This window comes from Mobula hypostoma, chromosome X1, assembly GCF_963921235.1.
Source record: "Mobula hypostoma chromosome X1, sMobHyp1.1, whole genome shotgun sequence".
NCBI classification, from domain to species: domain Eukaryota; kingdom Metazoa; phylum Chordata; class Chondrichthyes; order Myliobatiformes; family Myliobatidae; genus Mobula; species Mobula hypostoma.
The window spans coordinates 18,203,173-18,230,750 of NC_086128.1; the positions used below are offsets into that span (position 1 = coordinate 18,203,173).

The 27,578-nt window shown below is 42.1% G+C and overlaps 1 protein-coding gene across 1 annotated transcript in view; it reads right to left on the bottom strand.

Annotated features, from left to right (window-relative positions):
• The window catches only part of LOC134340380 (sodium channel protein type 8 subunit alpha-like), a 257,867-nt gene that overhangs the window by 55,487 nt on the left and 174,802 nt on the right, over positions 1 to 27,578 (bottom strand). The window contains exons 15-18 of the mRNA XM_063037560.1: positions 14,070 to 14,308; positions 7,135 to 7,308; positions 3,193 to 3,549; positions 1,390 to 1,860 (exon numbers count right to left, since the gene is read on the bottom strand). Of these exons, the coding sequence (XP_062893630.1) occupies positions 1,390 to 1,860; positions 3,193 to 3,549; positions 7,135 to 7,308; positions 14,070 to 14,308 (1,241 nt within the window). The remainder of the gene's footprint in view (positions 1 to 1,389; positions 1,861 to 3,192; positions 3,550 to 7,134; positions 7,309 to 14,069; positions 14,309 to 27,578) is intronic.

Sequence of the window (27,578 nt, forward strand, 5' to 3'; positions counted from 1 at the left end):
AGTGCCCTTGAAATTCAGCGGCACAAATAAAAATGTTCCAGAGCTAAGCATGTGAAGTCCTTTTCAGGAGAGGAACATGATTCATCATTTCCAGATCAAATCACACCACTTGAAATTTGACTGGACAATTTTGACTACAAATAAGCTTGCACCGATGACTAGTTCTCTGCACCAGGCTCTGCTCAGAGACATTGATTATTATTTGATGGACACTGATGAGGAAATTAGGTCACTTTGTTCTGAGGCATGCTAGTCTTCAGAACAACCAAGTTTCAACAATACTGGTGATACAGCAGCCTTTGCGGTTCACACCGACACCAATCCTCCGTACTTGAGTAACCGAGCAGCATCCTTGCATGGAGCGCCACTTCCTTCCGTAAGCTCATGACTCGTGTAAATCTCACCCAACCCCAATCTTTTTACAAAACCCAACGCAAGCACTGACCCTCCAGTCCCCAGATTCTGAACCTCTCAAGTATCCCCAACAACCTCCAATTAACCCCATGCACCCAACTCCACTCCTTAACTGCTTTGCAAATACATTGTTATTAAAAAATATGTTTAGTGCTTTGTCTGAAATTGCTACTTAGCAGGAGAAAGAACATAGACCACTCCAGCACAGGACACACCCTTCGGGCCACGATGTTGGGCCAACTTTTTAGCCTACTCTAAGATCAATCTAACTCTTCCCTTATACATAGCCCTCTATTTTTCTATCACCCATGTGTTTATCTAAGAGTTTCTTAAGTGCCCTTAATGTATCTGCCTCAACCACCACTCCTGACAAGGCACTCCATGCACCCACCACTCTGTGTAAAAAAAAAAGAAAAAGAAACTTGCCCTTGACATCTTCCTTATACTCTCCCTCCAAACACCTTAGAATTAAGCACCCTTATATTAGCCATTTCCATCATAGGAAAAAAAAAGCCTCGGGCTCTCCACTCTATGCTTCTCATAGTTTTATACATCTCCATCAAATCACCTCTCATCCTTCTTCACTCCAAAGAGAAAAGCCCTAGATCACTCAACCTTTCATCATAAGACATGCTCTCTAATCCAGGCAGCATCCTGGTAAATCTCCTCTGCACCTTCTGGGGAGATTTAACCCATTTCTAATGAATGGAGTTAAACAGTCTGCTGTAATATTAGAGAAGGGAAATTCAGAGCATCTTCTTTCAGGTAACAGATACTCAACATAAACTTTCAACACTAGGGCAAGCAAAGACTTATGGACACATGCTATGTCCAAATGGCGTAAAACTAATTTGCCCAGAACGCATTTTACAATATCAAATTCACATTGTGGGGTATTTTGCCAAATTCATTAGCATCTCATGGTTTAACAGCAAAGATTACCAATAGTTGAGAATCACAAGTCACCTCTCCTACCTCTTTGCTTCCACCAACTTCAGATTCACTGCTGAAGTCTTCAGTATTCAGGTTTTCAAAATCTGATTCACCAACAGCTATTGGAACTCTGACCGTAAGATTTGGGTTGTGAATGAAGGAATTGTGGTCATCATCAATTATATATTTTTCCACACTGCTCCCAATGCCACTCGTGGTCCCATTGCCATTCTTTTGGTAGTCCATTTCTCGGTTTATGTCAGCACCGGTATGGTTGCCTATGTAGTTCACCTTTTTGTCTATGAGCTCATCCAGTGGCTTTGCTTCATCTGCGTCTTTGCTCTTGAAATGTTTTTGAACAAACTCGTGCCCATACACTTTCATAAAGGCAATTCCCTTTTTGATCCTGATCACAGACAACTGAAGGTTGTTGATCTCCCCGTCATCATCAGTTGCTGCCAGATTATCAGCGCTGAAAGAACTCAGTAGCAAGGCCAAGAACAAGTTCAGCACCTATAGTGTAACAAATATTTATCAGCATACATTAGACACGATGCCGGGAGAATTTTTCCAAAACATACCAGCAAGAAAATTGTTCCCATTTTTTTTGAGTACAATTACCAGAGTTTAGTGCATGAACTACATCACTGAAGTATTCTCAAACAAGTAGTTGTTTTAAAATTAAGCCAATACAGTCAAGTGTTTCTTAGTGCAATGTTAAAATGAAATGTGTATGTTTGTCGGGAAAAGCTATAAAACAAAAAAGTCAAATGCTGCATAGTCTCATCCCCTGTGGGTTTAATTCCCTGCATTGTTTCCCCCCAAGGAACATCACATTCATTCTCACATTTACAGCTGCAATTATTTTCCCTCCGATAGATTAACTTTACCATTAGAATTAAGGACAGATTTATGCAGGAAATAAAGGTGTGCAAAAGGACATTGAAAAATACATTTTGTTTAGTCAGTTTCAAAAATTGAAATTTTGAATAAATTCTTAATTTTTCCTCCCCAGCTCAGTTTGAAAAACACCAAGCAATTCATTTTAAAATTACAGGGAAGGAATACAGTTGAACAGGGAAATCTAAGTGCCATGCTCCTCCACGGGGTCTCTTGTTTTGCCACCTTCTCCAGTATAATGTTGTGAACTGATGAGGTGGGGAACTTGGAAATATTCCTACTGTAATTTAGCTTGAATATCTAAATTTGCTGCATAGTGCAAATGACTTTTCATTCACAATAATTATTGCTTAACTAACTCTCTGGGTCACATTATTTTACATTTTGCAGATTCCCAAAACAGCTCAAAATAGAATGAACTTTAAAATGAAAAAAAGCTTAAAATTTTTGTTTGCTACCTCAACAATCTTTAATTTCTTACTCTAAAATGTTTAAAATGAGAATTAATGATTGGGTGTGCAATTTGGTTCCTACTGGTCACATCCCTGTTACTTATCACTGCAAACTATGTCCTCAAAGGAGGACAAGAGACCGCAGATGCTGCAATCTGGAAACAACACAACTGATGCTGAAGGAAATCAGCAGGTCAGGGGTTCTGCCTGACCCACGGAGTTCCTCCAGCATTTTGTGTGTTGCTCATTAAAAGGAGTGGACCACTTCCCAGAGATTGTTAGATCTTTGTGGACAGCTTCTTTCAAGATCATTGCTTTACCATTGATCCAAAGAAAAATCTCAACCAATTTTGTTTTATTGGAGTCTTTGGCATAGCCAAACACTGTACAGAGGCTGCTGCTTGGAATTATATGAGACACTTTTGAAGCTTCTACCCAAGACGTTGTATGTTATTTAATCTGAGCAAGTTTCACGAAAATGTTTGTTGCTTACCACGAGATTACCAATAACCATGACCATCATGAACACAATGAGACACATCGTCTGGCCTGCCACTTCCATGCAGTCCCACATCGTCTCAATCCATTCCCCACACAGCACACGAAAAACAATCAAGAAAGAGTGGAAGAAGTCATTCATGTGCCATCGGGGCAGAATGCAATCTTCATTGATCTTACAGACGCAGTCCTTGTAACTTTTACCGAACAACTGCATGCCCACAACGGCAAAGATGAAGACGATGATCGCCAAAACCAATGTCAAGTTCCCCAAGGCACCCACAGAGTTGCCTATGATCTTGATCAACATATTTAGCGTTGGCCAGGATTTTGCCAGTTTGAAAACTCGCAACTGTAAGACAAGTAGAAAAACTGATCAAGAAAAGCGATGGCAATTTCAGTCGTAAATCAATAGGAGGGAAGAACAACAAACAGCTGTAGGAATCTCCATCTACCAGCTTTCATGCCCTCAGGATGACCGAAGTGTTTCACAGTCGATGCATTGCTTTTGAAGTAACCATTATTTTTAAAGGCAGACATAGCAAATGACACAAATAGGTTTCCTTGTCCCATCTGATCTCAATTATAAATCAACACACATCAAAGTTGCTGATGAACGCAGCAGGCCAAGCAGCATCTATAGGAAGAGGCGCAGTCGACGTTTCAGGCCGAGACCCTTCGTCAGGACTAACTGAAGGAAGAGTGAGTAAGGGATTTGAAAGCTGGAGGGGGAGGGGGAGATGCAAAATGATAGGAGAAGACAGGAGGGGGAGGGATAGAGCCGAGAGCTGGACAGGTGATAGGCAAAAGGGGATACGAGAGGATCATGGGACAGGAGGTCCGGGAAGAAAGACAAGGGGGGGGGCGGACCCAGAGGATGGGCAAGAGGTATATTCAGAGGGACAGAGGGAGAAAAAGGATAGTGAGAGAAAGAATGTGTGCATAAAAATGAGTAACAGATGGGGTACGAGTGGGAGGTGGGGCCTAGCGGAAGTTAGAGAAGTCAATGTTCAAGGCCCGATGTGGCCTTTTATATATTGGTGAGACCCGACGCAGACTGGGAGACCGCTTTGCTGAACATCTACGCTCTGTCCGCCAGAGAAAGCAGGATCTCCCAGTGGCCACACATTTTAATTCCACATCCCATTCCCATTCTGACATGTCTATCCACGGCCTCCTCTACTGTAAAGATGAAGCCACACTCAGGTTGAAGGAACAACACCTTATATTCCGTCTGGGTAGCCTCCAACCTGATGGCATGAACATTGACTTCTCTAACTTCCGCTAGGCCCCACCTCCCCCTCGTACCCCAGCTGTTACTCTTTTTTATGCACACATTCTTTCTCTCACTCTCCTTTTTCTCCCTCTGTCCCTCTGAATATACCTCTTGCCCATCCTCTGGGTCACCCCCCCCCCCCCCGTCTTTCTTCCCGGACCTCCTGTCCCATGATCCTCTCGTATCCCCTTTTGCCTATCACCTGTCCAGCTCTCGGCTTTATTGAGCAGTTTCAAAGTTGATTCAGAACTTCATTAGCAAACCAGTTATCTTAGGGTCACCTTGCGCTCAATGTCAGCAAGACCAAGGAATTGATAGTGGACTTCAGGAAGGGGAAACTGGGAGAACACAACATTTCAGAGTATCTACCTTGGGCCCATCACATTGATGCAATCACCAAGGTGTGCCAGCAGCTCTACTCTGTTAGGAGTTTGAAGAGATTCAGCATATCACTGAAGACTCTTGAAAATCTCTACTGATGTACAGACTTCTGTCTGATTGCATCACTGCCTGATAAGGAGGCTCCAGTGTGCGGGATTGCAAGAGGCTGCAGAGGGTTTAGCTCCATCACGAGCTCACCCCTCCCCTCAACTGAGGACACCTTCAACAGGCAATGTCTCATGAAGGTATCATCCATCCTCAAGGATCCTCATTACCTGGGACATGCCCTCGTTTCCTTACTTCCATTTGGGAGAAGTTACCGGGGCATTAACACTCACACTCAATGAAACAGCTTACAACCCTCCACCATCAAATTTCTGAATGGTCCACGAACACCATCTCATGATTCTTTTATTTTTTGCACTACTTTTGTAATTTATATTAATTTTAACATCTTTGCACAGTACTGCTGCCACAAAATTACATATTCTACATAATGTCGTTGATAACAAATTTGATTCTGACCATTATCCCAAAGCAAATAGCCAAAAAATGCTTGCACACCTGAAGAGTTGCAGCTACAGTGGCAGCAATGCGCCAATTGTTTTGCATGTGGGTGCATCGATAGAAACTTCAGTCAGACCCAAGGAGCAGTGGTTGGGCAGATCTGCAAGGACAGGGTGGGGGTTTGAAGGCAAGCTCAGGTCATGGTTGTGTGGTGGGGGTAGGCAACAGATCAATGTATAGGACTTGACAAGGAACCAAATCCAGCAATGCCATGCTGTGTTACGGGAACCCAGTTGCCCCAAGGTGCCCAACAATGATTACCCCTGGGACAATGTAGTCTAATTCTCCCCAGCACTGCTTAAACAGATGAGGTGGTAAAAATGTTAGCTGCTACACAAATGTGGAAATCCCATCCAGCATGTAGGTACACATCATTTTAGGAAATGTGCTGTTGAATTTCTAGAGTGAAGCAAAATGCTCCAGAATATCACATTATACTTTGGAAGGGGCAATAAATCAATTTTCAGTTATGAAACACTGAATAATGCATTAAGTGATCCAATTTCTTGAACTCTATATTCCAACGTATCTAAAGGGATTTGCAGAGTAATCTTTGTTATAGCATTGGGGTTGAAAGCATTCAATTCAAAGGGAGGAAACCTCTCGAGTCTAATAAGGCAAATGAAGTCAGCTTGAGGAATGCCTCATATGCATAGACGTATCTTCATGGTTCTTAGCCGATAGTTCTACCATTGAGATGTGGTATCTATTCAACCAGGTGTCCTTTTCTCCAAAAGTTGTCATCATGGTATATTCTATAGATTAATTCATTTTCATTATTTATATATTAACTCTCCGTCCCTCCCTCTTGATGATGCGCCAAGAATCCAATCTATACCTGTACTGCCACCAGCAACCCATTTAGCCAGCCACCTTATAGTAGCAGTAATCAATACAACTATAACACACCTTCAACACAGAGAAATTAAACCCGAAGTTAATTCACAAGTATAAGACAAAATATAACACCAAGTCAAACGAGAAGAAATTAAGAAGGGATGAGTGAAAGCTTTGTTGAAGTAAGGATGGGTTTTACAGAAAAGGGAGAGGTGAAGAGATGTAGAGGGGAGAGAATTCTAGTGGTTAGGGCTTGGGTACCCAATGCTACAGCACGAATGCTGAGACAAAGAGATTGGAGACAAAGGTAGAATTGGAGATTTCATAAGGGGACTGGAAATGAAAGAAATAGGAAAGGGGAAGTCATGGATTATATTCATGGATGTCCCAATTATATTATCCCTCACACCTCCTCTTAAGTCTTCATTCTTCTGTGCACACCTTTTGCACTGTTCAGCATTTTGTTTCTCCCGAACTTCACCCAGCCACTGTTTATTCAGGGAACAATACTCAGGTCTACTTCATTCTTCCAAAATCTAACCTGTCCCTTACAAGTTACATTTCTTAGCATTTCTTGCAACTTTGGCCCATTGGATCTATCAGCTTTCAAAGCAATTCCACCAATCCCACTTCACCACTTGCTTCCCTCCAACCTGCTTTCTCTAGATACCCACCAACATTCCCTTTTCACACAGAATGGCTCCACCCTCTCTCTGAATTGCTGGTTGTCAATGGATCAATAAACACCCTGACTATTGGGAGAAGGGTGGGTGCATTGCAGGATTTTGTCAGTGAGAACACCCTCACCCACGGAGACTGCAAGTGACTCCAAAACAAAAAGAGGTGAAGGCACAAAATCCAAGACTTGATATTTACCAATCGAAAGGACCTGAGTACAGACAATCCTTCAACATTTGCCAGACCTAGCTCCATCAAACTGAGGGACACAATAAATCCATCAAAAATGTTCCATCCTTCCTGAAAATAGTAGTATGGATCCATTGCTATCAACTTCATCACCATCTCAGCCGTGAAGATTGCAGTGAAGACCTGAAAAAGAGCAGAGTTAGAATGTTTTGATATAATCGGTAACACAAACCCATGCAAGTGTAGGAAGTACTCAACATTCTGGCTGCAGACCAGACCTATCCTCAACGCACATGTTGGGAATTGCTGGCGAAGCATCTTTCTGGGTGTTCCATATACAAGCCTTCACCTGGTCACTGTGACACCTGGCCTTATTGTCTGAAAGGCCACCTAAACTACATAAAGTGAGACTTGAATTCACATATCAGTGAGCTAAATGTGGTTTTCAGGATCAAGGGTGGACCCTGAAGGCCACCTGAAATTTCACCCCAAAAAGATGACTAGTTCCTTTTGTCACACTCTTGCTGTACACAGAGGCTCAGCTTGTTCAACAGGAGAAGTCTAGGCCACTATTAAAAATCTTTGAACCGTTTTAACGTTTCTCTGCTGGTGATATTTAAAACCTGCTCAAGTTGGTTTAAGTAACCAGCCAAAAAATAATTTATTGAATGGCACAAGAAATAAAGGTAAATGAAGTAAACTAGGTTACTCACATGTAGCTACCTTTTTCAGTGGCAGTACATGAATGGGTTTGCTGCAGATACACTTGCCATGCACTGGCCTACCCTAGACTTGCCCTGCACTGCCATACACAAGGCAGTAGAGCTCTGCCACCTGCTGCTCACCACTTGAGCACCCCAGAACTCAGTTTGAGGGGTGGAGGGGGGGGTCCAACAGTTGAATGGCAGGTTAGACAGGCTCGTCTCGGACTTCCATAAGCTCAATTGAGAATGGTTTCCAAACAAAACTGCCAGCTAGTGTCAAACTTAAATGTGGACATAACTGTACATTGTACTCAAATGTATTCTAATTGAGAGTTGAAGTGCTAAATGAGTGGGCCATAAAACTGCTCTTCACTGTTCTTATCGTTGCTTAAATTCTGGCAGTAATGCACCAACAAATGCCAAGTCAAGACAGTGTTATATAAGAACATATTGTATTTATAACACGTCCCTGCATGAGTTGCTGTTGACAAACAACAGGAGGGCCAGAGACCAGGAAAACTACATCTGTCTCTTAGCAGGACGCTTTGCACACACCACAGAATGCTCAAGTTTTTTTTTTATGCACAATTATGGTGTATTGTTATTATTGTTTTATGCACAGTTATAGCATCATATTGTTGTTATTACCAGCCCAGTATCTGGTCATGTCTCAGCCTGTATGTTACCTTTTCTTTCATGACAACAAGCACAAACAGCTTATAACCTCTCACCAGATTTTCCCTATGCTGGTGCACTTTTTAAAAAAGTACAACACGTTTTCTGCAACATTTAGTCAGAAAAGAAGAAAATTTGCACTTACACAGTGCATTTCACAATTTCCCACTAATTTTAAAATGTAGTTCCCTCTGTGATACCCATTTCCATCACAATTATCATTAAACTTCATTGGATTTCATTGCCACAGATGGCTATGGAGGCCAAGTCACTGGTTATACTTAAAGAGGAGATTGATAGGTTCTTGATTAGTAAGTGCGTCAAAGGTTACAGAGAGAAGGCTGAAGAATGAGGTAAAGAGGAATAAGTAAATCAGCCATGGTGGAGCAAGCACGATGGGCAAAATGGCCCAATTCTGCTCCTATGCGTTAGGGTGTTATTGTCTTAGCCTACTGATTTGTCATGAATTAAATCTTTCATCATGGCCTGTGAGAAAAGTGCACTATTAAAACATAGGACAGTTCAGCACAGGAGGAGGCCCTTCAGCCCAAAATGTCTGTGCTATGCACGATGCCAAATTCAGTTCATGCCTTCTACCTACACATAATCCACGCCTCTCCAATCTCTATATATTCATGTGCCTATCAAAAAGTCCCAAATGCCACTATCTTATCTGCTTTCACTATCATCCCCGGTAACCAGCTCCATGAAATTATGACTCTGTGTAAGAAAAAACTTGTCCCATACATCTCCCTTAAGCTTTCCCACTTCTCACCTCAAAACCACACCTTCTAGTATTAGACATTTCAACCCCAGGAAAATGATTCTGGCCATATACTCTATCTCTGCCTCTCATAATTTTTGTAAGCTTGTGTTAGGTTTCCCATCAGCTTGCAATGCTTCAGAGAAACTAAACCAAGTTGGTATTACTTTCCTCGAGGCAGTTAAAATGCTTTCTGCATGCCACCTCTTTCTACTGATCACTGGACCTACAATTTAGTGTTGCCTGCCAAAAGCCAGAGAACTTGGACAACACAATTAGGTTTGTCATTCAGATAATTTCTTTTAAATAAACAGGGAATCTCATTACAACTATGGTTTCGGAAAAAAAAAGTTGAAAAGGCTGAAACTCCACTCTGGAAAAAGTTAAGAAATCTGACAAGGCAAATTGGAGGCATTTTCACTTGCAACAATCTGCAGGCTATAAATCAGGGAAAACTTGGGCTGCAGGAAGCAGTTATTCAGCCCATTGTGTCTGCTGCTCAAAAGAGCTCAGCAGCCTAAACGCAGATCCATAGTCCTGCAGGTCATAATTCTTCAAGTGTACTTCCAAATATGATAAGGAATTCTGCCCCTCCCACTCTCTCATACAGCAGGTTTCATAGCCACATCACCATCTGAGTGTGGAAGAAGAAAATTAACTGTCACCTCCCTTCTAATCCTTCAATTACTTTAAATCCATGGGCAACAAACAATCTGCTGGAGGAACTTCGCTGCCCCACTAAGGTTCTCCAAACAGATTGTTTATTGCTCTAGATTCCAACATCGTAGTCATGTACCTCCCTTTAAATCCATGCACTCTGCTTTCTGGCTCTTCTCCAAGAGAAAAAATAGGTTCTTGCTATTTACTCTTTCTGGGCCTCTCAAAATTTTATACTCAACTATATTATCTCTCATCATCCAAAGGAATGTGACCCCAGCTGATTCAATCTTTTATTCTCACTATAAGTTCCCAGTGTTACCAACATCCTGATAAGTCTTCACTGCACCTTCTCCAATGCTGTCACGGCTTACTTGTAATGTAGCCGTCACAACTATAGGCAGTACCTGAGGTGTAGCTTAACTTGTGTTACATACAATAAGGATGACCTCTCTGCATTTATGTTTCACACCTTGGTTAATAAAGACCCATTGTATCTCTTCATCTATGTTATTGACATGTCCTGCTCCTTTTAAGGATCTGCAGACACATTCTACGGTCCCACTGTTCCTCCACACTTCATTCACTTGTTTGTAGATGACATCACTGCAGTGGGCCGGTTCTCAAACAATGACAAGACAGAGTACAGGAAGGAGATAGGCAGCCAAGAGGCATGGTGTCATGATAATAATTCCCCCCTCCCCCGATGTCAGCAAAAGAAAAGAGCTGATCATTGACTTTAGGAAACAGAGAGGGGTACACTCCTGTCAGTATCAATGGTGCTGGTGTGGAGATGGTTGAGAGCTTCAAGTTCATAGGTGTAAATATAGCCACATAGGTTCTGTGACCATGTAGGCACACCAGCTTCTTTACTTCTTCAGACAGCTAAGGAAATTGCACAGAGTTGTGAATGCAGACCTGTCTATTGCAAAAAAAAAACAGCCTCCCATTCACTGACTCGGTCTACATTTCTCACTGCTTCAGGAAAGCAGCCAACATAACCAAGGACCCCTCTCAACTTGGCCATTCTCTTTTCTATCCCCTACTAGGCAGAAGATGCAGAAGTCTCAGAACACATACCACTAGGACAAGGCCAGCTTCTATCCCACTGTTATCAGACTCTTGAATGGATACCTTATACAATGAAAATGAACTCTTGCTTCTCTCAATCTACCTCATTGTGGTTCTTATACCTTATGGTCTAACATCCTAAATGTACAGATATATGGAATGATCTGTCTGGATGGTAAGCAAAAGATTTTCACTCTCGGTACATGCAACAATGAAAAAACAATTCTCTCTCATTTATTGGTTATCCTCTTGCCTGACCGCACCTTCAGAAATGTAAAATTATTGGATGATCACTGGTAGATGTAAAAAGGAATTAAGGGGCAACTTCTTGAGAGGTGACTAGATTGTGGAACACTTCTAGCTACTTGGAAGAGGGCCAGAAAATTAGATTATGTATTTAAGGGAGAAAATCTGGAGAAGAACATTAGCAAGAAGTAATGCAGACGGGATTTAATCAATTAGAGAGACAGGCACATAGATGAGAAATAACCAATCTCTTTACTTAATGTTGATACTAAAATCCTATCCAAAGTTTTGGCTTGTAGGCTTGAAAATATTTTGCCTTCTATAATATCTGATAATCAGACTAGATTTATTAAAAATCAATATTTCCATTTTAATATACGTCATTTATTAAACATTATGTATTCTCCTCCTAAGGAGATATCAGAATGCGTGATATCTCTGGATGCGGAGAAGGCTTTTGGTCGGGTTGAATGGAATTACTTATTTAAAACCTTAGAAAAATTTAATTTTGGGCCCAATTTTATTCAATAGATTAAATTACTTTATTTATCCCCCTCTGCTTGGGTTCTTATTAATTTTCAGAACTCTAAACCTTTTAAACTCCAATGTGGAACCAGACAAGGGTGTCCTTTGCTTTTTGATCTGGCTTTAGAACCCTTAGCTATTGCTTTTCGAGAATCTAGTGCTATCACTGGTATTCTAAGGAGAGGTACTACCCACAAAGTTTTGCTTTATGCTGATGACATATTGCTTTTTATTTCTAATGTTGAGACCTCCTTACCTTCTACACTTTCTTTACTTTCCTACTTCAGCCAGTTTTCAGGATATAAATTGAATTTACGTAAGAGTGAACTGTTTCCCTTGAATAATTTGGTACCAGTTAATACTAACCTTCCTTTTAAAATTCTAAGAAATCAATTTACCTATTTGGGTGTAACAATTACTAAGAATTATAAACACCTATTTAAAGAAAATTTTCTTACCTTAATGAAATATGTGAAATATGACCAGTTGGTCGCCCCTCTCTCTATCGTTCATTGGTCGAATTAATTCTATTAAAATGAATATTTTGCCTAAATTTATATACCTTTTTCAGGCATTACCTGTTTTTATTCCTAAGTTTTTCTTTGATTCTCTTGATTCAATTCTATCTTCTTATATATGGAAGAATAAACAAGCTCAATTAAACAAAGTCCACTTTCAAAAAGCTAAAAAGAATGGAGGCTTAGCTTTACCAAATTTTAGGTGCTATTACTGGGCAGTCAATATACAAAATCTTATGTTCTGGTCATATTACATTAACCGTGAAGACTGTCTGGTATGAGTCTCTTTGGAAGCTAATTCTGTTATGAAATTTTCTATCATTTCTCTTCTTGGATCCTCACTTCCTTTATCTTTCAGTAAACTAACTGACAATTTGATAGTTAAGCATACTTTGAAGATCTGGCTACAATTTAGAAAATATTTTGGTTTATTGAGATTTTCTCTCTCTTGTCCCATTTTTTCTAATTGTTTTTTTAAACCTCTACAACTGATGTATTTTTTAAAGAATGGGATAGATTGGGTATTAAATGTTTTCAAGATTTATTTGTTGGAGGGAATCTCTTTTTCTGAACAATTGTCAGTTAAATATAACTTACTAAATACCCACTTTTTTCGATATCTACAGATTAATTTCTGCAATCTCAATTACATACATTTCCTATGAGTCCTGATAAGAACTTAATAGATATAATTTTCAATTTGAAACCTTTTCATAATGGCTCAATATCCAATATTTATGGCATGCTGTTGGGAATGAGAGAGGCTCCTTTAGACAAAATTAAAAAAGCCTGGGAACAGGATTTACAGATTTCAATTTCTGAAGAGACTTGGAATGTAATTTTTAAATTGGTTAATACCTCATCACTATGTGCTCGTCACTCCCTCCTACAAGTTAAAGTGGTCCACAGGGCTCACATGTCCAAAGACAAGCTATCTCGTTTTTATGTGGATATATCTCCCTGTTGTGACAGATGTAACAATGGAGAGGCTTCATTAATTCATATGTTTTGGACATGTCCGAGTCTTGAAAAATACTGGAAGGAAGTATTCTAAACTTTTTCTGTACTTTTTAAAGTAAATTTTAAGCCTAATCCTTTGACTGCCATGTTTGGTATTGTTGGAGAAAGAGGCATAACTTTGGAGACATCTGATTTGCATGTATTGGCCTTTATTTCTCTTATGGCTAGGAGGGCGGTGTTCCTTAAACGGAAGGACACTGCTCTGCCTACTCACGCTCAATGGTTACATGATGTTATGTCATGCTTAAATTTAGAGAAGATCCGTTGTTCAATTTCTGATTCTGATCAAGAATTTCAAACACTGTGGGGACCTTTTTTTGAATTATTTTCAAAACCTTTGATCTGGCATTAAAGAACAGATGTTGGCTAATAACATAAATCATTATGTGATAAGGATTTTTTTTGTCTTTATTTTCTTTACCAAACAGCTTCGATCTTGATAATGGGTTTAGATTTTTTAATATAATAAAACTATAATTCAATTTAATTCATTTGTTTGATTATAAATATGGGGTACTGTAATTGTAATAATATGATTTAAATATGATGTATCCTGTACTATTCTATTTTTTTAATTCATAATATGTATCCTCATGAATTCTGTATTCTTCTATTTGAAATTTATTCATATTTAAATAGAATGTATCCTGTACTATTCTATTTTTTAAATAAATTCATAATATGTATCCTCATGAATTCTGTATTCTTCTATTTGAAATTTAATAAAAATATTGAAAGAGAAAAAAGTTAAACCATAGACCTTACCAGGTTTCCCACAGCCAAAACACGTTCAAAGTGGGGCGTCATTGGGTAATGCTCCATTGCCATGAAGAGGGTGTTGAGTCCAATACAGATGGTAATAGCCAAGTCCACAAATGGATCGAATACAAACAGGTGCATGTACTCTTTCAGCTTCACCCACAACGGACAGCACTCCCAAATCAGAAACATATTGGCAAATTTATACCAGCAGGGTGGGCATTTTCTTTGAGACTCTTCAAGTTCTGAAATCACAAGATCACAAATTTCAGCAAAGCTTACCATTGTGTGTGCAACTTGTTACACTAAATAATGATTCACTGCTAATTACTTCATGGTCTCCCCAGCCACTCAACTGACTAAAATTGAACATGGACATAATACAACCACTTTTCTGACCAAATGTCCAAGGACAACAAGACTTGATGAAGTTCTCAGAAACTATTAATGCAAACTCACCCATTTTGTTCCTCTGCTACTGCACTCTTTCACACCAATTCTTTGCTAGGGGACATTGTTTAGGGTGTCAGTGTCATCCCCAAATAATCAATGATTACTTGTGGTTATGATGTGTAGTTAATATAGACCAGTACAACACAGTACTGACATTTTGGCCCATAATGTTATGTCGAACTTTTAACCTCTCCAAGATCAATCAAAGACTTTGCTCACACTTAACTGTCCATTTTACTATCATCTATCTGCCTATCTAAGAGTCTCCCAATGTATCTGCCTCTACCACGAGTCCTGGCAGCACTTACCACTGTGTGTGAAAAAAAAAACTTCTGACATCCCCCACCTATATTTTCCTCCAATCATCCTCCAATATGCCCACTTGTATTAGCTGTTTCCACTCTGGGAAAAGAGAAACAGCAGCCTATAATCATTTTATACACTTCTATCAAATCATTTCTCATCCTCCTGGGAGAATATGCTCCACCTACTACCAGCCTCTGCCTTCTGTGGGCAAGTCAGTTCTGAATCCACACAGACAAGTTTCCCTGGATTCTTTGCCTCCTGACTTTCTGAAAGAGCCTATCATGGGCAACCTTAGCTAACACTTGCTAAAATCCATATTCACTACATCGACTGCTCTACCTTCATCAATGTGCTTTGTCAGATCCTCACAAAGCCTTGCCCTCCATTTTTTATTTCATCCATGTATGTGCTGATCTAAGAGTCCTTCAAATGTTCCTAATGTATCTGCTCCTACCACCACCCCGGCAACAAGTTCCACACACCCATTCTCTGTGTAAACAAAGTACTTACCTCTGACATCACCCCTGTACTTTCCTTTAATCACCTTAAAATCGTGCTTGTTTTTATTAGCCATTGTCACCCAGGTAAAACACACGCTGGCTACCCATTGCATCAATGCCTCTTATCATCTTATAAACCTCTATCAAGTCACCTCTTATCCTGCTTTGCTCCAAAGAGAAAAGTCCTAGCCTGCTCAACCTTTCCTCACAAGACATGTTCTCTAATGCAAGCAGCATCCTGGTAAATCTCCTCTACACCTTCTCTAAAGCTTCCATATCCTTACTATAATATGGTGACCAGAACAGGTTAAAATACTCCAAGTGTGGTCTAACCAAAGTTTAATAGAGCTGCAACATTACCTCTTGCCTCTCAAACTCAATCCCCTGACTAATGAAGGCCTAACACACCATATGCATTCTTAGCCACCCTATCAACTTGCATGGCAACTTTGAGGGATCTATGGACATGTATCCCAAGATCCCTCTGTTCCTCCACACTGCTAAGAATCCTGCTATCAAACTTGTATTCTGCCTTTGCGTTGAACCTTCCAAACTGTATCAACTTCACACTTCCTGGATTGAATTCCATCTGCCTCTTTTCAGCCCAGCTCTGCATCCTATCAATGTCCCACTGTAACCTACAACAACCTTCCACACTCTCCACAATTCCACCAACTTTTCTGCATTATTCCTATAAGCATTTTTGAACAAAGTAATAACATTTGCCATCCTCCAATCATCTGGTACTACTCCTGTGGCCTGTAATGTCGCAAAGATCACTGCCAATGGCTCAGCAATCTCTTCAGCACATCCTCATTCTTAACATCAACACGTTCATCATATAATTAAATAATTAGTGCAAAAATAGAAATTAAAAAATGAAGTGAGGTAGTGTTCATGGGTTCACTATCCATTCAGAAACTGGATGGCAGATGGGAAGAAGCTGTTCCTGAATCATTGAGCGTGTGCTTTCAGGCTTCTGTACCTCCTTCCTGATGGTAACAATGAGAACAAGGCATGACATGGGTGATGGGGACCTTAATGATGGACGCTACCTTTCTGAGGCACCGCTGCTTGAAGATGTCCTGGATACTATGGAGACTAGTGCCCATGATGGAGCTGACTGAGTTTACAACTCTCTGCAGTTTACTTCGATCCTGTGCAGTAGTCCCCTCAATACCAGAAGATGATGCAGCCAGTTAGAATGCTCTCCCTGGACAATCTGTAGAAATTTGAGTGTTTTTAGTGATACACCAAATATTTTCAAACTCCTAATGAAATATAGTCATTCCTTCCTTGTAGCTGCCTTGATATGTTAGAAATGCAAGCACGAGGAAATCTGCAGATGCTGGAAATTCAAGCAACACACACAAAATGCCTCCCATCCCATGGTCCCCTCCCTTCTCCAGCCTGGTATCCCTTTTGCCAATCAACTTCCCAGCTCTTAGCTCCATCCTTCCCCCTCGTCTTCTATCATTTCGGATCTCCCCCTCCCCCTCCCACTTTCAACTCTCTTATTATCTCTTCTTTCAGTTAGTCCTGACCAAGGGTCTCGGCCCGAAACGTCGACTGTACCTCTTCCTAGAGATGCTGCCTGGCCTGCTGCGTTCCACCAACATTTTGTGTGTGTGTTACTTGATATGTTGGAGCCAGGTTAGATCCTCAGAGATGTTGACACCCAGGTACACTTTCCACTTCTGATCCCTCTATGAGGATTGGTGTGTGTTCCTTCATCTTGCCCTTTCTGAAGGCCATAATCAGTTATTTGGTCCTACTGACATTGAGTGTAAGGTTATTGCTGCAACACCACTCAACTAGCTGATATATCTTTCTCCTGTATGTCCTCTTGTCACCAGCTGAAATTTTGCCAACAATAGTTGTATCATCAGCAAATTTCTTCGATAACATTTGAGCTGTGCCTAGCCACACAGTCGCAGGTGTAGAGAGAGTAGAGCAGTGGGCTAAGCGTACACCCCAGTGTTGATTGTCAGCAAGGTGGAGATGACGTTTCCAATCTGCACAGACTGTGGTCTTCCAATTCGGAAGTAGAGGATCCAGTTGCAGAGGGAGGTACAGAGGACCAGGTTCTGGAGCTTTTCATTCAGAACTGTAGGACGTTTTGTGTTAAATGCTGAGCTGCAGTAAATTAACAGCATCCTGACATAGGTATTTGTATTGTCCAGGTGATCCACGACCACGTGAAGAGCCAATGAGACCGCATCCGCCATAGACCTATTGTGGCGATAAGCAAATTGCAGTGGGTCCAGGTCCTTGCTGAGACAAGAGTTAATTCTAGCCATAACCAACCTCTCAAAGCACTTCATCACCATAGATACAAGTGCTACTGGATGATAGTTATTAAAGCAGCTCACCTTGCTCTTCTTGGGTACCGGTATAATTGTTGCCCTTTTGAAGCAGGTGGGAACATCCAACTGTAGTAATGAGATATTGAAAGTATCCTTGAATAACTCTACCAGTTGGTTGGCACATTTTTTCAGAGCCCAATCAGGTACCCCATTGGGACCTGTCGCCTTGCAAGGCTTCACCCTTTTGAAAAACAGCCTAACGTTGGGCTCTGAGACAAAGATTACGGTGTCACCAAATGCTCCAGGGATCCGCATAGCTGTAGTTTTATTCTCCCTTTCAAAATGAGCATAGAAGGCATTGAGCTCGTCTGGTAGTGAAACATCGCTGCCATTCATGTTTGGTTTTGCTTTGTAGGAAGTAACGTCATATAAAACCCTGCCCGGGTTGACGTGCATCTACTTTCACCTCCAACCTCATTTGAAATTGTTCCTTAGCTCTTGAAATAGCCCTTGGCAAGTCCCTGGTTTTCTCGTACAGACCTGAGTCACCAGAGTTACCACGGATCTAGCCCTCAGCAGATTACAAACCTCTTGGCTCATATACAGCTTTTGATTTGGGTATGTACAGAAAGTTCTCGCAGGCACACACACATCCACACAGGTTTTAATGAAGTCAGACCCAAAGATGAATCCCTGGATACAGTCCAGTCTACTGACTCAAGGCAATCCTATAAGTGCTCCTGCACAGCCCTTGCCTCTACCTTCCTGGTCCTCACTGCTGGTGCTGCAGTCTTCAGTCTCTGCCTGTACTCAGGGAGTAGAAGTACAGCCAGGTGATCAGATTTCTTGAAGTGAGGGTGTGGGATAGCACAGTAAGCACTCTTGATGGTGGTGTAACAATGATCCAATGTGTTGTTTCCTCTGGTACCACAAGTGATTTGTTGGTAATAATTATTTCGAGACTTTTTCAAGCTGGCCTGGTTAAAATCCCCCAAAATGATGGAGAAGTCATCAGGATGTTCTGTTTCATGCCTGTTTATTATGTCACTCAGTTTGTCTGGAGCCTGTTGTACACTGGCCTGAGGTGGGATGTACACTGCTACCAAGATTATTGCTGAAATCTCCCACGGCAGATAAAATAAATGACACTTGATTGCTTGGTGTTTCAGGTCAGGTGAGCAGGACTGGGAGAGCGCCAGCACGCTTGCACCCCACAAGGAGTTGATCATGAAGCATCCCCCGCCTCCTCTGCCTTTGAAAGACTCAGCAGGTCCTATCTTGATGGTGTATTGTGAAGACAGCCAGCTGTATCCCTGTATCTAGAATGCTAGGGTAGATTCCACAAAACAAAAAACACAACAGGTCCTAATGTCCCTCTGGTACAGCACCCTAGCTCTGAGATCATCAGTTTTATTTACCAGAGACTGTACGTTTGCCAGCAAGATAGTGGCTATTGGAAGTCGAAATCCACGCTTCCTCGGGTGAACTTTTAGACCAGAGTGACATCCTCTCTTCCACTAGCTCTCCCAAGTCCCTTCTTAAGCTCTTTTCTGTAAACATTGCAACTCCCCAGAGCCCTTTCTGACCTCTGCACTCTAAACCTTAAGTATGCTTCTTTTTTCCTTTTGACGAAATGTTCCATATCTCTTGTCAACTGCAGCTCCCTTACCTGCCTAAATGGGACAAAACTACCCAGACACCCAAGCAAGTGCTCCCTAAACAACCCCCACAGTTGCATTGTGCATTTCCCAGTGCACAATTGACTCCCTATTTACACTCCCATCTTGTTTTATAAAATCATAATTCCCCCTCCCTCAAATAAATACTTCTCCATACCATCTGCTCCTATCCCCATGCAAGGCTATGGTAAAGGTCAGGGAGTTGTGGTCAGTCTCCGAAATGTTCATCCACCGAGAGATCTGACACCTGATCAGGTTCATTGCCCAGTACGAGATCCAATATGGTCTCTCCGCTAGTCAGCCTGTCTACGTATCCAGTCAAGAATCCCTCCTGGACACACCTAATAAATTCTGCTCCATCTAAATATTTTTCACTAAAGTGACACCAACCCTGCTATTTTTGCACCTTCCCAAAATCTGCATCCCAATCTGTTCCTCAGTGTTGCTGTTGTAATTGGGGGTCTATAGAATACTCCCAGAGTTCAGGATTCAAAGTTCAAAGTAAATTTATTATCAAAAGTACATATACGTCCCCGAGGTTTATTTTCTTGTGAGTATACACAGTGAACACAACAGACATTATAAAATCATTGAAAACTTACCTAACAGACAACAAACTCTGTTAATACAAAATAATAATAATAAATAAATAAAGCAATAAATATCAAAAACATGAGATGGCAGAGTCCTTGAAAGTCAGTCCATAGGCTATAGGAATAGTTCAGTAATGGATGAGTGAAGTTATCCTCTCTGGTTCAAGAGCCTGATGATTGAGTAATTACTGTTCCTGAACCTGATAGTGTGGGTGGATGGCAGCAGCACGGAGAGAGCATGACCTGGGTGGTGGGAGTCCTTGATGATAGATGCTGCTTTCCGGCAACAATGCTCCCTGCAGATGTGCTCAGTGGTGGCGAGGGCTTTACCTGTGATGGACTGGGCCGTATTCACTACATTTTTGTAGGATTTTCCATGAAAGGGCATTTGTATCTCCATACCAGGCTGTGTTGCAAACAGTCAATATACTCTCCATCACACACCTATAGGCATTTGTCAAAGTTTGAGATGTCATGTTGAATCTTCCCAAACTTCTAAGTTGAGGTGCTGCTGTGCTTTCTTCATGATGGTACTTACGTGCTGAACCAGGAGAGGTTCCTCTGAAATGATAACACTGAGAAATTTAAAGTTGCTGACCGCTTCTACCTCTGATCCCCTGATAAGGTCTGGCTCATGGACCTCTGGTTTCCTCTTCCTGAAGTCAATACTCAGCTCCTTGGACTTGCTGACATTGAGTAAGAGGTTGTTGCTGTGACACTACTGAGCCAGATTTTCAATCTCCCTCCTATACGCTGGTTCATCACCGCCATTGATCCGTCCAAAGACAATGGCATCATCGTCAAACTTAAATAAGGCATTACAGCTGTGTTTGGCTTCACAGACACAAGTATAAAGTGATCAGAGCAGGGGGCAAAGGACACAGGCTTGTGGTGCACCTGTGCTGATGGAGATCATGGAGATGTTTTTGACAATCCGAGCTGACTGAGGTCTGCAGTGAGGGAAATCGAGGATTCAATTGCACAAGGAGTTATTGAGGCCAAGCTCTTGAAACTTGTTGATTAGTTTTTAAAGGGATGATAGCATTGAATGCTGCGTTGTTGTCGATGAAGAGCATCCAGATGTATGCATCTTTGCTGCCCAGATGTTCCAGGGTTGAGTGAAGAGAAAATGAAATGGCATCTGCTGTAGATCTGTTGCAGCAATAAATAAATTGGAGCGGATCCCAGTTTCTTCTCAGGCAGGAGTTGATGTGTTTCATTGTCAACCTCTCAAAGCACTTCATCACGGTGATGAAGGTCCTACTGGACGATAGCCATTGAGGCAGGTTACTTCGTTCTTCTTAAGCACCAGTATAACTGAAGCCTGCTTGAAGTTGGTGGGTACTTAAGTCTGCTGAAGTGAGAGGTTCAATAGTTCAATAGCTCCATTTACTATCAGAGAAATGTGTACAATATACAACCTGAAATTCATTCTTTGGTGAACACTCCAGCCAGTTGACCAGCATTGGTCTTTAGTACTTGGCCAGGTACCCCATCTGGGCCTAATGCTTTCCAGGGATTCACCCTCCTGAAGGATGCTCCCGCTCTGACCTCAGAAATCACAGGTTCATTGGGGGTTGTGGAAGTTTGTGAATGTTCCTCCTTGTTTTGACAGTCAGAGCAAGCAGAGAAGAGCTCATCTGGAGTGAAGCTTTGTTGTCACCTATGTCGCTTGGTTTCACTTTTAAAGTGGTAATAACATTCAAGCCCTGCCACAGTTGTCGAGCACCTTTCAGTGATTTAAATTAGGCTCGGAATTGCCACTTCATATGTGAGATGGTTTTCTGGAGATCGAACCTGGACCTCTTGTATCTTACTTGATTGCCAGACCTAAATGCCTCTAATCTGACCCCCAGCAGATCGCTGATCTCCTGGTTCATCCAGGGCTCCTAGTTGGGCAGACTCTGAAAGGTTTTGTGCGGACACATTCATCTATGACTGTTCTTATAAAGTCCTTGACAACTGTGGTGTATTAATTCAGATCCTCAGATGAGTCCTTGAATGTGGCCCAGTCAACCGACTCAAAGCAATCCCATAGGCATTCCTTTGCTTCCTGCGACTACCTCTTTGCCGTCCTTATCTCTGGAGCCTTGCTCTTTAGCTTCTGCCTGTATGTATGTAGGTAGGTAGGTAGGTAGGTAGGATGGATAGCCAAGTGATCCGATTTACTGAAATGCAATTTAAGGATGGATTAGTAGGAAATCCTAATCACAGTATATCAGTGATTGAATGAGATGGGACCCCTGATGCTGCCAATTATATGTTGATGATAATTGGGCAGAGATTTCTTCAAACAGGCCTGATTGAAGTCCCCAGCAATAATTTGAAAAGCGTCGGGGGAAGCTGTTTACGTGCTGATGACAGCATTCAATATCTCGAGTGCCTGCTTAACATTGGCTTTGGGGGCATGTAAACTGTGGTCAGGATCATGGAGAGAACTCTCTTGGCAAGCAGAACTGTTGGAACTTAATTGTTAGATAGTCCAAGTTGGTGGGGTGGGGTGGGGTGGGGGGGAGGTGGTGGCAAGCGTATGACAAAACTGCCATGTCTGAGTACCACAAAGAGTTTATCATGAAACACAGACCCCCAATGTTTGGTTTCTCTAAATCAGAAGACCAGTCCATCCTGTCTCTCAGGAAGCCCTCAGATCTTATCAAAGTATTTGCCACGGCCAGAGGGAGCCACATCTCCATGAAACACAACACTGCAATTTTGCATTTCACTCCCATACAGCAATCTTCCCGTGGGTCCTCAATCTTGTTCTCCAGCGACTACATTTGCTAACAAGATGCTGGATAAAGGAAATTTCATTCCCATGTTTTAGTCTAGCTTGGAGCTCTCCCCTCCCTTTCGTACGGCCATGGTGATGCACCTTCTTCCGCTCAAAGGTATCACACCTGGACACTTGAGAGTTAAGTCCACCGAGTCCTAAAGAAGATCATGAAATCACTAGCTCATTAAGATGGTTCCAAACTACATTACATAAAGGTAAATTGCAAGCTGCAGATTCCAATGAACATAATCAGAAGTATATTTAGAAGTTTTGTAAACTGCCTGCAGCACATCGTTGTAGTTCACCAGTGCTATCTCCTTTTTCAGTGATTGCTCCTTTCCTGTTTCTAACTTTCAACCACACTGACTCAGGTGACAATCCCTCTGCAAGATCCTCCCATCTCTAGAGCTGTGATACTATCTGATTAGCAATGCCACTCTGCCATATCTTAACTCCCTCTGTTCCTTTTGAAACATCTAAACCCTGGAACATCCAGCAGCCATTCCTGCCCTTGTGAAAAAAGAGTCTCTGTAATGGGAACAACATCATAGTTCCATGTACAGACCCATATTCAAAATTTATTGCTATTTTATTTCCCCTGATACTTCTCACTTTAAAATAGACACATTTCAACCCACCCAACTGACCAGATTTATGCACTATGCACTGCTTATCTTTCCTACATGTTGTATCCATCTTTACATCTACTGCTCCATCCTCTGGCCTATCAATCTGGTTCCCATTTCTCTGCCAACCTAGTTTAAAACCTCCCCAACAGCTCTAGCAAACCTACCTGCAAGGATATTGGTCCTCTTCAAGTTCAGGTGTAACATGTCTCTTTTCTACAGGTCATTCCTTCCCCACAAGGGAGCCCAATGATCGACAAATTTGAAACCCTGCCCCCCCCCCGCACCAATTCTTCAGCCTCCCATTCATCTGCCAAATCATCCTCTTCTTGCCCTTCCTGGTGTGTGGCACAGGCAACAATCCAGAGATTACTAACCTTGAGGTTCTGCTTTTCACCTTCCTACCTAGCTCCCATATTCTGTTCAGGACCTCATCCCTTTTCCTACCCACATCATTGGTACCAAGATGTACCATGACTTCTGGCTGCTCACTCTCTCCCTGAAGAAATCTGTGTACCCAATCTGATACATCCTGGACCCTGGCACCTGGGAGACAACATACCACCCGAGTTTCTTTCACATCCACAGAATCTCCCGTCTGTTCTATTTACTACGGAATCCCCTATCACCACATCACTCCTCCTCTCCCCACCTCTCTTGAGCCAGAGCCAGACTCAGTGCCAGAGACCTAGTTCTTGCAGCTTTCCTCTGTTCAGATGTAACCCCTTCCCCCTAAACAGTATCCAATGTGATGTACTTGCAATTTAGGGGTATGACCACAGAGGTGCCTATTCCCTTTCCCTCTCCTGACGGTCACCTAGCTACCTGCCTCCCGCAACTCTGGTGTGATTACCTCCCTGTAGCTCCTGTCTATTAATTCCTCATTCTCCCCAAATGATCTGTAGGCTATCCAGCTCTTGCTCCCTAACATGATCTCTAAGGAGCTGTAACCATATGGAGTTCTTGCAGATGGAACAGTCTGGGAGACTGGAGTTCACCCAGGTCTCTGACATTTTGCAAGAGGAGTATGTCACTTCCTAGGGATGCATTCTTGCGACTCTAGCAAGGAACTAATAGACAAATGAGAGAAATTTGACATAAACCTTGGCCTAGATGCTGCATCTCCCGACCTTAGCCAAAGCCACAGTTCCCCACTCCAATCCTGTCCCACTACAACAATGGCCGCTCTGCTTAAATTTAATTTCTTTTAATTGGCCCGTGACATATGTCTAATAATCCAAACAATCACAAGCTCTACATTAAGTCTAGACAGGCTGTGCTCATTTTTAGTGCATTTAATATTGGCTGCAAAATGATGACTGTTGCTTTGAGAATATATTGTCATATAATTAACTGCTCTTGGGTTGAAAGAATTGCATATGGAGTCTTATCTTCTTTCTTTTGAGATAAAGCACAGAAACAGGCCCTTCCAGCCCAATATATAGGCATCCGTTAGTCTCGTGAGACCATGGATTTGAGCCTTGGAAGATTTCCAGGGCGCAGGCCTGGGCAAGGTTGTATGGAAGACCGGCAGTTGCCCATGCTGCAAGTCTCCCCTCTCCACGCCACTGATGTTGTCCAAGGGAAGGGCATTAGGACCCATACAGCTTGGCACCAGTGTCGGCGCAGAGCAATGTGTGATTAAGGGCCTTGCTCAAGGACACAACACGCTGCCTCAGCCAAGGCTCAAATTAGCAACCTTCAGATCACTAGACGAACGCCTTAACCACTTGGCCACACGCCAACACTCCAGCCCAATGAGCCTACGCTATCCATGTGATTAATTAATCTGCTAACCCATACATCTTTGGAATGTAGGAGAAACCCAGAGGAAACCCATGCAATCGTGGGGAGAACATACAAACTCCTTACAGACAGCAGTGGAGTGGCACTGTGCTACCATGCTGAACCTCAGGTCACGTTCTGAAAGCTCCTCATCCACCGGTTTGCACAAAGAATCCAGACCCTACATAATTTGATTTTAACTTGGATGAAATCATAGGCCTGTTATGCACTGTCCTTGCCCAATGTTCGGATGTATATTTCCAGCAAGGAGGCTGCGAGAAAGGCTGTCTGAAACACTCTAGTTCCAAGCAACCATGACATCAAAGCTGCTACACTGCCCACAGTTTGATTAACTCAGTTTGGTACAAAGAAATGAGCTTGGATTGCTAAACTTTGTGACTGACAATGGGGGAGGCAAACTTGATCTTCATTATCTGCTGTTGAATAAGATAACACTGGTGCAGCAAAGTGATGTTGGCGCTAAACGGCAACTCCTTTGCTTGCATCTTCGGAAACAGCTCTGTTTTCATCTTTAATATCTTTATTTTTCCCTTTCAGGGTTCTTTTGAAGACCCTGACCTGGAGTTACACACTGACTACAGTTCTTTGCGGGAATGGGACCCGCTCTCGGGGTTCCACTACCGGCCATTGTTTGGCACAGCAAGGGCTCAGCCTAAGAGTTCGGCTCGACTTTGGAGGCCTAGGATCTCGGAGCTCTGGAGACGGGCGGATCAAAAGTCGGTGTCATGGCGGAAGACCTGTGTGTCATTGGAGGAGTCAGAATATCTATGGCTGTGTGCCCAGAGACTCCAGATCTTTGGGCACAGAACTTGATAAAAGCGACACAATGAACTTTTAACGTTGTAAACCAGTGAGTTGTTTATTATGTCTCCCTGCTCGTTGTGAAACAGACATCTCTTTCACCCTTATTAGAGAGAGACTGTGGTACGTCGAATGTTGGGTGAACAATGTAGTCTTTGCAGTACTACAAGTCTGTGTTGTTACTGTTGCTTTTGCTAATGCTTGAGTGCTCGGTGACGGGTGCCGATGCTTTTATTGCTGGTGGGGGAGGGGAAATTGTTGCTTGCTGCTGCTTGTGCGAGGGAGGGGGGAGCTGGGGGAGACTTTGAGGTTCTAACATTTAACTGTCATTCATTCTTTGGGGCACTCCTCTGTTTTCGTGGACGGTTGCAAAGAAAAAGCATTTCAGGATGTATATTGTATTCATTTCTCTGACATTAAATGTACCTTTGAAACCTTTTAAACCTGTCCAGGTAGCCTAAAATTATTGAGTGCTAAAACACACACAATGCTGGAGGAACTCAGCAGGCCAGGAAGCATCTATGGAAAAAAGGACAGTCAACGTTTCAGGCCAAGACTCTTCGGCAGGACCCCAGCTTTGAGTGCTAACCCTAGCTTTAATGGAAGTGAACTGTATGTACAGATCTGGAGGTGGGAGTATGCTAGAGGTAAGATGCATTTTAAAACCATGGTTTATTTCCTCAGCACCAACATTCAGACCAACCCATCTTGTAAGGCTTTGATCCATCTGGTGGCAATTTTCCTGGCACTGGGTCACACATAACTTATTTGTTAAGGGCAAGTCACTGTAACAATGTTTGATTCTGTCATCTCAAAGTTCAAAGTAAAATTTATTTTATTTCATTTTTTTCCCCCTTAGAGATACAACCAGTACAGGTCCTTCTGGTCCAACAAACCCGTGCCACCCAATTACACCCATGTGATCAATTAAAGTATATGTTAATATATACTACTTTGAGATTCATTTTCTTGTAGGTATTTACAAGGAAAAAAGAAATACAACTGAATTTTACGAAAAGCTATACAAAGACCGACAAATCTGCAAACCAATCTGCAAAAGCTACAACAACTTTGGGGGCCAGAGTTCAGAGTTCAGAGTTCAATTCTGATGCCATTTGTAAGAATTTGCTACGTCCTTCCCGTGAGCATGTGGGCTTCTCCAGGTGCATGGGTTTCCTCCAGCTGCACTGGATTCCTCCCACGTACCGGTTAGTAGGTTAATCGGTCATGATAAATTATCCTGTGATTAGGCTGGGGTTAAATAGAGTTGCTGGGCGGTGCAACTTGGTGGGCTGGAAGAGCTTACTCTGCATTGTGTCTCTAAATGAAATAAATAAAAACAAAATTTAAAAATATAAATTATGCAAATAAAAGTAATACAAAGGGTGATTGATAGGTTCGTGGCCTAAGGGAGAAGGAGTCAATTTTAGAAAAGCACATTTATTTTTCAGCATAGTCCCTTCCTACATTTACACACTTAGTCCAGCGGTCGTGGAGCATACGGATCCCTTCTTTGTAGAAATGGTCCACAGCAGGGGTGATAAGTTCGTGGCCTAAGGTAGAAGGAGATGAGTTATACAGCTCTTGTCACATGCACGTGCAGTTCAACTCCGAGTGAAAATTCTGAAAGTTTGAAGTTAATAATTCACCGCCTTCTACCTTAGACCACGAA